Source organism: Solanum tuberosum, unplaced genomic scaffold (assembly GCF_000226075.1).
Source record: "Solanum tuberosum cultivar DM 1-3 516 R44 unplaced genomic scaffold, SolTub_3.0 scf00150, whole genome shotgun sequence".
Lineage (NCBI taxonomy): Eukaryota > Viridiplantae > Streptophyta > Magnoliopsida > Solanales > Solanaceae > Solanum > Solanum tuberosum.
Genome location: NW_006239073.1, coordinates 988,772 through 1,000,902, shown reverse-complemented (window position 1 = coordinate 1,000,902; position 12,131 = coordinate 988,772). Strand labels below are relative to the sequence as shown.

The 12,131-nt window shown below is 29.2% G+C and overlaps 2 protein-coding genes across 2 annotated transcripts in view; one reads left to right on the top strand and one right to left on the bottom strand.

Moving 5' to 3' along the window:
• Positions 1-4,286: 4,286 nt before the first annotated feature.
• Positions 4,287-4,787, bottom strand: LOC107061570 (uncharacterized). The gene has a single exon (XM_015311010.1). The coding sequence runs from the start codon at positions 4,785-4,787 to the stop codon at positions 4,287-4,289; it is 501 nt and encodes a 166-aa protein (XP_015166496.1).
• Positions 4,788-6,600: 1,813 nt separating this feature from the next.
• Positions 6,601-12,131, top strand: part of LOC102596242 (ent-copalyl diphosphate synthase, chloroplastic-like) — a 7,181-nt gene continuing 1,650 nt past the window's right edge. Inside the window, exons 1-14 of the mRNA XM_006352710.2 lie at positions 6,601-6,798; positions 7,183-7,251; positions 7,370-7,458; positions 7,563-7,869; positions 7,989-8,172; positions 8,536-8,750; positions 8,843-8,963; positions 9,135-9,247; positions 9,454-9,680; positions 9,796-9,911; positions 10,546-10,644; positions 10,833-11,066; positions 11,153-11,264; positions 11,350-11,541. Of these exons, the coding sequence (XP_006352772.1) occupies positions 6,699-6,798; positions 7,183-7,251; positions 7,370-7,458; positions 7,563-7,869; positions 7,989-8,172; positions 8,536-8,750; positions 8,843-8,963; positions 9,135-9,247; positions 9,454-9,680; positions 9,796-9,911; positions 10,546-10,644; positions 10,833-11,066; positions 11,153-11,264; positions 11,350-11,541 (2,178 nt within the window). The 5' untranslated portion in view covers positions 6,601-6,698. The remainder of the gene's footprint in view (positions 6,799-7,182; positions 7,252-7,369; positions 7,459-7,562; positions 7,870-7,988; positions 8,173-8,535; positions 8,751-8,842; positions 8,964-9,134; positions 9,248-9,453; positions 9,681-9,795; positions 9,912-10,545; positions 10,645-10,832; positions 11,067-11,152; positions 11,265-11,349; positions 11,542-12,131) is intronic.

Here is a 12,131-nt window from a genome sequence, read left to right as displayed (position 1 = left end):
AATATGTTTTATAGTCGATTTGTTGCTATCTGATCAAAATAAGCCTCCTTGCATGATACATAAGCAAACACGTACAAGTTATACTAATAGTTTTAAAGGGAAGAACCTTTTATTATTCACATCAACAATAATTATATGAATTCATATATATGAGGTGGGCAAAAAAACAAAAAATATGGCCTTTGGAGCATCAACTGAAACAAGGAAAGGCATCAAAGTTTATTTGAAAGATTACAAATTCACTTTAGATGCCATGACTATTTTCTTTCTGTCTTTGGTTTGCACCATTTTGTTTTATTATTTGCATAAATTATACTTCATTCAATTCTTCAGCAGGAGTATTTTCTTTATAATATATCGGATTGGTTTGATTTATTCTTTATCATTCGATTCCGTACTGACCAATTAACAAAAAAATGAACCAATTCGGCATATAAATATATTAAGAAAATATGCTAATTAAGAAATTATTTGTAATAGAATTATATAGTACATTCATTTTTATATTGTTTAAATTAAATAATGCTTGATTTAAGCATGTATTGTCAATTTCATATTAAGTGTTGTTGTAACGTGTCAATTTCTTTATTCTTCCATACTTATATGTCAAGATCAATATATTAAACTCTTAACATTCTTGAGATAATGTATTATTGATAATTTTTAAAATTAAAGAAATCTTTTGTTAAATTGTTTAAATTTGGTTAAACTTGAAAACGTATACGTATATCATTTAAAAAATGACTAGTATTTGACCAATAAAATAACTATCATGTGTATTTAGAAATATTATCCCACAAGAATATTTTAATAGGTCATATGTGGGTTAATTTGTCAATTATAATATATATATATATATATATATATTGATTTATTAAATTTCTATCCGCAACTCTTTGATAAAATAAGTATATAAAAATGAAATTGATCTTTAACCGAGATACCACCTATCGCACCAACTCAATCATAGTGTTGTTTTGAAAGTTTAACACATTTATCGAACAAACTAGAAAGCAAAAATTATATATGTACTACATAAAAAAGCTTCCAAATTGCATAATTTAAACTGGCGTAATAACCAACGAAATTTTGCGAACCACATCGAATATACCTAAATAAGTCGACAATTTGCTGACAATTAATTTTTTTCTTGAGCAGACAATTGAAATAATCAAGCATATTGACAAATAAAATAGACTATAATATGGTATTATCTTTGTGGGCTGTGGCCATATGCGCAACAAGCCATCCTCAAAGCAGTCAGTGTTGACTGCAGCCATGTATATAGTTACTGTGGTACAAGTTCAATAGAATCCAACATCTTTTACACTTCAATATTACTAAAAATTTTAAAAGCTAAATGAAATTTTGAATTAATATTTGACCCAACGTTACCTTTTTATAATTCTCGAAAAAATTGGAGGACTTCATGTATACTATAACATCATGAGATTGTCTGACTAATTCATGCGGGTATAAAATAGCTTAATGTTAAAAGTAACAAGAAGTTAGTTGTCATATTGAATAGTATATAATTAAGTTCTACTTATAATGTTTTGGAGTGTTTGGTACTATGACATCATATCCTTTCAGTGTTTAGTTAAGCTATTTTAGCTTAAATACAAGTGTAACAGTACAAAAATGAGCCTCGTATAAATCAAAACAACTTGAATCATCTAGAACTAAGAATTTCAAAAGTTGTGTGGGCAAAAAATTAAGTTTGAATAAAGGAATAAACATATATATATATATTAATTTCTTGAAATCCATCATTCATAAACAGTAAAATTGAAAAGAAAAAGAATCTCATGTCAATTGAGCCGATATATGGTTTAATGTTAACCAGTGAAATTTGATTGGTGGACAGATATGATGGCCACAAAATCCTTAGTCTTTGGTGGTTTTCGTCTTGGCGTACTCCGCATAATCAAAAAGATAATATTCACTACTGTTTACTACATTATATTGATGGGCTTGGGCTACACCTCATTATTAATCTTTCTCAAACTCTTTTAAACTAAGGCAAATTACAGAAATCACATACTTTTAAGGCAAAATTACAATCTATCTCTTAAAAGTTTATAATTACATAAATCTCTCAAACGGATACAATAATATAAGCGCTGATACGTTAATCTGATGCGCGAGATACCTTAATCGTTAAATAAGTTATATTACATTTTATACATGATACACTAATCTGATGTACATTTTATACATAATACACTAATTTAATGCGCGAGATACACTAATCTGATGCGTGAAAATAAGGAATTTTGGAGATTTGTAAAACTTATAGGGGATAATGGTAATAAGTAAACTAAAATGTGGAATTTCTGTATACTTACACATCCGATAAATTTTAGTACGTGTCATGTAACACTCAATTATGGAAAAATAGTTTTTTTTTTCTATAATTGAGTCGTTAACGTGTTTTAAATCGTTGTATATTATGATTTGTTGATTCGGACAATTTGAATACTCATAATGTAGGATTCATTTAAGAAAAAATATTTTTTATTAGAAATTTCTTAAATAATCAAGATGTCTAATTAAGAATGATTTGTCCTAACACATATATTCTTAGTCGTCCTTATTAATTTGTTCGTTTTAATAATTACATATTCGCTACTCAATGACCTAATTAATTTTGATAAACATTAAGAGAAACTGTTTTTTATAAAATAAAATAAAAAAATCTTATTTTTTGACTTGAATTTGAGATATTTAATTTAGGAGGAAGATTTTACTCACCCTGCACCACATCCGCTAGTGGTCCTTGTCAGATTGTTAACATGACTCATTTTACTGCTCATTTTCCTGTTGAGAAATGACAAGACTAATAGAAAAAGTGATAATATCAACACCATATTACTGCTAATTGTTGGGTGGTGGAATCATGAATTTTATTATAGCAATGTAAAATATGAAAAGTAAATATACAAAAAAAATAAAATCAATATATATGTATATATAATAATTACAATTATTTATATATAATATAATTTTTCATAAAAAGATAAAATAAAAATGAACCTTTGGAGCCTATCGGAATCCGCTCCAAATTCGGATGTGATGCGCGATTTAAGCCGATAAGCAGATGATGGAAAAATATTGGTTCTTGGGATTCTTGATTTTGGAGGTGATTGATTAATATCTTATCATCTCGCAATATACACTAGTTTTATTTACTTTATTATTAACGATTGAATATTGTTTTATACTTGTGGAATAGCATGAAACATTAATTAATTCCTTAGATCATCAAATATTAAGTAGTCTTCTGGTATTTAATTTTGGTTTATTTGAATTGAAAGTAAATATTGAGTACTTGTCCAATAGTGCAGGGAAAAGAACACAAAAATAAACCCTATTTAAATAATAGTTGAATTTATAAGGTTTTTAAAGTTTAGCCTTCTCAAAATTAAAATTGTAGAATTATTGAGGTTGAAAATTGTGGATTTGAAATTTTAAACTTTAGTCCTTTAAATTTGGGAGTTTGTAATCTGAAAAATAATAATGTTACCTTCATTTCAAAATATATATACAGATATAATGATGTTTGATTGACACACTTATTTTACAAAAGAAATATTTTTTTAATATTACATAACTATTTAATTATCTTATTAAAGGTGTATAATAAAAAGTTTAAAATAAAATTATTTTTAAATAAATAAGTATATATGTTATTCTTTTTTATATAAACAAAAAACAATATATTATATAAAATAGGATGAAAAAGGTACTTCATTTTTTTTTTACTCTGTATAGCTATATTGTACGTAAGTAATTTTAAAAACAGCTTCTTTTTTTTTTAATTTGCCTGAGAAATGGCATTAGAAGTGTGGCCTAGTTAATAAAATAATGATCAAGTGAATTACAGTGATAACCACAACATCTCACGTTTAAAATCCATTCAGGCCTTACTATAGAGTATAGACATGGTCATTTGACAATCACTTCAATTTTTTGTGAATCACTCATTTTAACAACTCTCAATGTAAATGTTAAAAACGTTTGGTCATGAAAGGCTAATAAAATGTAGCATTCAGTTCTCGAGTCTATTTTATTTTTTTTTGTTATAAATTTTGAGATTGAAGTTGCACATGTTTGGATATGCATTTTACTGGATTAATAAATTAAAGTTTTTTGTTAATGAAAATTCGAAAAATGTGTGAGAAGTTAGAAAATATTTGAAGACAACTAAGTCCCAAAATGTGAAGATTGAAATAACATAGTTTGCGACTAATTAAACTGGAAATGACAATAGAATGACAAAATCGTTAACCTAGTAAAGGAACTATCCAGTTTCCATCAGACCATTCTTGATGAACCCTCAACTTATCAATAGAATAGGCAACGGTATCCGCTGTAGTAGGAAAATAGACATAGTACTTTTGTTCAACTTTCTTAGTGATTACACCGAACCACCATCCCTCATTGTCATACACATCAACGATCTCGTAGATTTTCATTTCATGTGGAATATCAGGTGGAATAGGACGGACCTCATAGACACTTGCTAATTCCTCTAGTGGCGCCGTTTCATTATTATTCACCAGAGTTGTGTATTTGACATTGTAATGATAAGCGCCAACCGGATGAACAATTGTTGCGTGGTAGTAAGAACCTATATAGCCTTCTTCTTGACTTGCAACTTCAATGTCATCATTAATTTGAAATATTGTTGTTTGCTGGTTCTTATATGCTGTCTCTCTAATGTTATCTGAGATAACATCAATTATTAATTTGTGATTTTTGTCTGCATCATTTGGTTCTGCCATTGAAATTGATTGAGACAAAAAAAAAAAAAAAAAAAGGTTTTTTCTTTTTTGAAAGAGCTACTCCAAAAACCTATGACTAAAGATTAGTTTTTATAACCAAATTTTACTTGATGGTCAAAAAGATATTTATGGAAAAAGTCTAAAAAATACTCCCAAAATCTATGACTAGAGATTAGATTTTTATGATGAAATTTTACATCATGGTCAAACAAATATTTAAGGATTTTTTTTTAAAACTACCCCAAAATCTATGATTGAAGATTAATTTTTTATGATCAAATTTTACTTGATGGTCAAAAAGATATTTAAGGAAAAAAACTAAAAAATACTCCCAAAAATTTATGACTAGAAATCATTTTTTTTTATCATCAAATTTTATTTCATGATCAAAAGATATTTGTGGTCAATATTTTAATTACTATGATTGGACCAGATTTGTATGGTCAAATTTTATTTCATGTCCAAGTGAAAATTTTGAAAAATTACTTCCAAAATTTATTACTAAAAATCATTTTTTATAATCAAGTTTATATTACTTCTTAGTCAAACAAATATTTAAGATTTTTTTTTTTTTAAAAAAAAATTCCTAAAATTTATAAGGAAAGTTCAATTTTTATGATCAAATTTAACTTGAGGAAGTTTTTTGAAAACTACTCCAAAATGGCAAAATCTATGAATGAATATCAAAACTATAAGATTGAATTTTACTTCATGGAAAATATTTTATTTAAGGAAATATTTTAAAAATTACTCCCAAAATTTATGATTAAAGATCACATTTTTTTATGATCAAATAGATATTTAGAGAATTTTTTTAAAAATAACTTCCAAAATCAACGATTAAAGATTAATTTTTTTATGATCAAACTTTACTTCATGACCAAACAAATATTTAAGGATTTTTTTAAAAAAAAATACTTTCAAAACTCATGATCAAAGGTTGGAGTAATTATAATAAATTATTTTTTTTGATGATTAATTTTCAAAAACTACTAGCAAAATTTATGACTGAAGATTATATTTTTAAAATCTTATTAAATTTTATAGTCAAACAAATATTTAAGGAAAAACTTTAAAAACTACTTTCAAAATTTATGATCAAATAAATATTTTAAAAAATAAGTTAAAAACTATGTTCAAAATCTACCAGTAAAAATATTTCAGGAAAAAAAATAATTTACTTTCAAAATTTATGAGCAAAGAATATTTAAAGAAAATGTTTAAAAATTGTTGAATATCATATTTTTAAAATCATAATAAATTTTATAGTCAAACTAATATTTAAGGAAAATCTTTAAGAATTACTTTCCAAACTATGATCAAAGATATATTTAATAAAAATTACTTTAAAACCACTTTCAAAATCTATGATCAAAGAAATATTTTTAAAAATAAATAAAAAATTATTTTTAGAATCTATGGGTAAAAGAACATTTCAGGAAAAAAGATTAAAATTTATGAGCAAAGTATATTTAAGGAAAATCTTTAAAAACTAGAATAATTGAAAATCATATTAAATTTTGTAGTCAAAGAAATATTTAAGGAAAAACTTTAAAAATTACTTTCAAAAGCTATGGTAAAAGAAATACTATTTAATAAAAATAACTTTAAAAATGTATAGATAAAAGAAGAAAATAAAGGAAAATGTTTAAAATGTATTTGAAAAAGGTATGGTCAAAGTGGTAAGTATTTGGATTTGATCCTAATGTACCTACTAAGGGCATATCTCGTGAAGTCATTTCTGTCTTGTTTCTTTTCCCCTCCCCCTCCCTCTATATATATAAATCCTCTCAACTCTTTTTCATTCCTCAATCCTCATCATCATAACAAACAAAAAATATCTCATCATTACTAATTGGCTTTTTATTACTCTAGTTTTTCTGATCAACAGATTAAAAAACAAGTTTAAACATGTCGATCTCAGCTTCTTTTTTGAGATTTAGCCTCACTGCTCACTATCAACCTCCTCCTTCTTCTTCTCCAGCAAATCAACCTTTCAAATTCCTTAAAAGTAAGCTTTTCTTTTCTACTTTCTACTCTGCTCCTTCTTCTAAAATTCTTTAATTGACTGACACATAAAAAAGTAAGTAGCTTTTGAGTCGTTTTCAACTTTAATACTAGCTAGTGACAGATGCACAATTTTTATTAGTATTTCTCTATCAAAAATCAGGATTAATTTAACTTAGCGTTTCGTTTGGAAATGTTTTCAATTTCATGTCCAAATCAATTCAAAATCTATAGCCATCTCTGTTCTTTTTTGTTTTGTTTGATGCATGAGTAAGATGTCCTTGGCGGAATTTTTAAGGCATGATTTTTTCATACATGTGGCGTGAATAAAATGTCCATAGCAGAGTTTTTTTAATGGATGCTTTTTTTTTGTTTTTGTTTTATACAGGCAACAGATCTTCTGTTGAATTCAATCGAATTTCGCAATGTAATGCTGTTTCTAGACGTCGTACAAAAGGTGATATAGTAATTTTCATGCTTTCTAAACGATTTTTATAATTAAGAATATTTATAAACTTGTGAATTTAACAGTGTTTTTTCAAACCAAAAAAATAAAAATAAAAATAAAAATGCAGACTACAAAGAGGTGCAAAATGGTTCGTTGCCGGTTATCAAGTGGGACGACATCGCAGAGGAAGTGGACGTGGAAACACACACACTTGAGGTTGTTGTTCAGTATAATAAAACGCTAGCTTTTAAAGGTGTTTCAGACCTAATTTTAAGGTGTTTAATTAATCTAACATCACATAATTGACTTTTATGTAAAAGGTGTACGATCCATCATCCAACAAGGGACATATCGATGCTGTTCGGTCGATGCTAGGATCGATGGGAGACGGAGAAATAAGCGTCTCGGCTTATGACACAGCATGGGTTGCCATGGTGAAAGATGTGAAGGGAACTCATGAAACTCCTCAGTTCCCTTCAAGTGTTGAATGGATTGCGAACAATCAGTTGCCTGATGGTTCATGGGGTGACAGATCCATTTTTTTGGTTTATGATCGTGTCATCAACACATTGGCTTGTGTTATTGCCTTGAAGTCATGGAACTTGCATCCTGACAAGACTCTACTTGGTAATGTTTCAATCTTAATTTTTATTACATATATTGAATGTGTCAAGTATATTAGTAAAGGCGTAGTAGAGTTTCGCGATGTAATGATGATTGACTAACAATTTCGTATGTGATTATAGGAATGTCGTTTATGAGAGAGAATTTGAGCAGGATTGGTGATGAGAATGCAGAGCACATGCCTATAGGCTTTGAAGTGGCATTTCCTTCACTCATTGAGATTGCTAAAAAATTAGGCTTAGATTTTCCTTATGATTCTCCCGTCTTGCAAGACATCTATGCCAGAAGACAACTAAAGCTCACAAGGTAATCATACCTATACTTCCTATATATATCTACTCTTCTTTCACTTTATATATATGATATACATTTCTCGTTTTTGTTCTTCACTTGGTATCTAGTATTCATATTGAAACCTGACTAAATCTGAATTGGGAAATAACACATTAATTTCATATGGAGAGGAGAGGGTTTCCATTACAAGAAAAAGTAGCTCATGAATTTATTATCTTTCATGCTTCTCATTATGAATAAAAACATATCTAATCCTTCTTTAGATTTTAGTAGGGTAGTTTTGGATACAAAAGTTGAAGTACTTTTACTTTCTTTAGCTTGTATGTGGATGTGAGTAATGATAACGTAACGTGTGCGTGCCAATGTACATAATAGGATACCAAAGGACATTATGCACAAAGTCCCCACAACTTTACTCCACAGTTTGGAAGGAATGACAGATTTGGACTGGCAAAAGTTGCTTCAATTTCAGTGCACTGATGGCTCTTTTCTCTTCTCTCCATCTTCCACTGCCTTTGCACTTATGCAAACTCAAGATCATAATTGCCTCAATTATCTCAAAAATGCTGTCCACAAATTCAACGGCGGAGGTATATAATTTTAAAAAAAAATATTACTACTATATATTATATTACTCCATCAATGTAATATTGATGTTCAAATCGACTTATATGTTCTACAGTTCCAAATGTGTATCCTGTGGACTTGTTTGAACATATTTGGACCGTTGATCGGTTGCAAAGGCTTGGAATTTCTCGATATTTTGAGCCAGAAATAAAAGAGTGCATTGATTACGTTAGCAGGTACTTTTAAAAACAAGTTGAGGAATTTGTGGACTCTGATGGTTTATCGTTTCCTCTAAGTAGGAGTATCCATTTTTATTTTTATTTTTGGTTTCTTGTGCTAGTATTTTTTTTTTTTTAATATTGTGCCAGTGGAATATAATAATAGTACTCCATGTTTTGTTTTTTAAGATATTGGACAAATGAAGGAATCTGCTGGGCTAGAAATTCCCCAGTTCAAGACATTGATGACACGGCCATGGCTTTTAGACTTTTGCGCTTGCATGGCTACGTGGTTTCTGCTGGTTAGTCATTATCTACTTCCCTACCATAGACCCCTTTGGCCTTAGTATTTTATTTTTTTAAAAAATTATGTTTTAAACTAAAGTTGTATTCAAATTTATTTATAAAATTAGTTAGAAAACAAATACATACTTATGAAACAAAAGTATATTCTAGCTATTGTACTCATGATACATAATGTACTGTACTTGTTTTTTTTTTTTGTCAGACGTATTCAAACATTTTGAGAGCAAAGGTGAATTTTTCTGCTTCGTGGGGCAATCAAATCAAGCAGTGACAGGAATGTATAATCTTTATAGGGCATCTCATGTAATGTTCTCAGGAGAGAAAATACTTGAAAATGCCAGAATATTCACCTCTAATTATCTAAGAGAAAAACGAGCTCAAAATCAACTGCTAGACAAGTGGATCATTACTAAAGATTTACCTGGAGAGGTACCTATATATAGCAATTGAACTTATTATCTCTATCTAAAAGGTTTTTTTTTTTCTTCTTCTATTTATTCATCACATTCATTTGTTTGATCTTCTACAACATTATATCTTACAGGTGGGATATGCATTAGATGTGCCATGGTATGCTAGCCTGCCCCGGCTAGAAACAAGGTTCTTTTTAGAACATTATGGTGGTGAAGATGACGTGTGGATTGGCAAAACATTGTATAGGTACTTTTTACATGCGATTGATAAATATATTAATTTTACACAACAACCTTTTCTTGCACAAAGATAATATATGAATGGAGAGAATTTAATGTGTTACACAATCATATAGTAACTTTAACACTGTTGCAATAAGAAGTCTCAATGATAAAATAAAAACAGAAAATGTTGTTTTAATTCTTAAAAGGTGGTAGCTAGCTAGTGATGTTATATATTTAGTAACTAGAGCCCCACCATATATAGTTGCAAAAGACGGCAGACACACCTTATGTCTGTCTCTCTGTTTGTTTGGTTTCGTTTCACTATCAAATTAAATGAACACTCATCAATGATTGATTTCTCTTTCAACAAATGCTACAATTGAATACAACCAATAAATTACCCAGAGAAATGGTGGGACCTTGCAAAGATATATAAGGACAATTGGGAAAAATCAAGTTTCTTGTTTTCAAAACAACAAACGTTAATAAATTGACACTAAACATTGGATACTGATGTGCTTTGTCGTCAGACTTCACTACACCTCCACGTTAGCCTATAGAATCAAATCATTTTGACCTCTCGAATGTACTAATTATTTTTCCTTTTGTTTGAAATCTGCTAGCTAGGTAGGTACTGATCATTTTATTTGATACAGGATGCCATTTGTTAACAATAGCCTATACCTGGAGCTAGCGAAATCGGACTATAACAATTGCCAAGCTTTGCACCAGTTCGAGTGGAGAAGAATTCGCAAGTAAGTTACCAATTTTATAAGTATAATAATAAAGTCATGACAAAAGTATTAAAATTACGTACTACTCTATTAATTAAAGTGAACTTGGTATAACAGAAAAAGGATGGGGTTAATAACAACACGTACGCGCGCTAAATTAATTAGTAGAGTAAGTAGTGTTTATATGTAAAGTACATGGGCACATGCAGGTGGTACTACGAATGCGGGTTAGGAGAGTTTGGAGTAAGCGAGAAAAAGTTGCTGGTGACGTACTATTTAGGCAGTGCTAGTATATTTGAGGCTGAAAGGTCGACCGAGCGAATGGCTTGGGTCAAAACCGCAGCTCTTATGGACTGTGTGAGGTCTCATTTTGGTTGCCAACAAGAGGACAAGGCTGCCTTTCTTCGCGAATTCACACAGTCTAGCACCACTCTGAATTCCAGGTAACAATCACTATTTGATCGATCACACATAGATCTAGTATTTATTATATGTTGTGATGATTGATGGATGGCAATGGCAATGACAGGTACAGCACAGAACAGAGGCTCGTCGGGGTTATTCTTGGAACCCTAAACCATCTCTCACTGAGTGCCTTGCTGACACATGGCAGAGACATCCATCACTACTTGCGTCATGCTGTAAGTACTGGTGTAGTATAACTATATGCTCACTGCCTGCTTTATTACATGAAAAATTCACTAATTTGATTTGATATGTCTATAGTGGGAAAATTGGCTGCTGACAGTAGGAGAAGGATGTGATGAAGGAGCTGCTCAACTCATAATTCGCACCTTAAATTTGTGCAGTGTTGACTGGGTATCGGAGGAGATATTGTTGTCCCATCCAACTTACCAAAGGCTATTGGAAATCACCAATACAGTTTCTCAACGACTCCGTCTCTTTCAACTCTACAAGGTTAATACAATACATTCCACCCATTCATACTTTTTTTCATTTTTCATTTTTTCTAATATTTTACTTATAACAGTAGTAAAAGTTTTATATTTTTCATTCTATTTTATTTTTTTAGCACTTGAGTATTTAGAAAACACTCTCCATCTCTTAGCTATAACTCTATTTGCTGCAAAATTACTTTAAGATGATAGAAAAATAAAGCCCTTTTATTAAAACAAAAGAAATATAACTTTGTTTCTTATAAATAAAAAAATGAAAACATAATTAAAAGTTAGGCCTCCAATTTATTTTTTACTTTAATTAGGGACACTAATTAGTTTGAGGTGTATACTCGTACATATATATCTTTTTATGATACATACATTCTTATAGTAGCCACTTTTTATTTTCTTTTCCTGGACAAAGTCCAAAGAGATATATATATATATATATATACTAGATATAGGACCCCGTGCCAGCACGGGGCCCAATATATATATATATATATTTATTTTAATTTATGTTATATTATGAAATTTGAGAAGTTATTGAAAATTTGATATGATTTTAAAAATATTTTAAATTGTTAGCTATTGTGATTTGTAGTACTT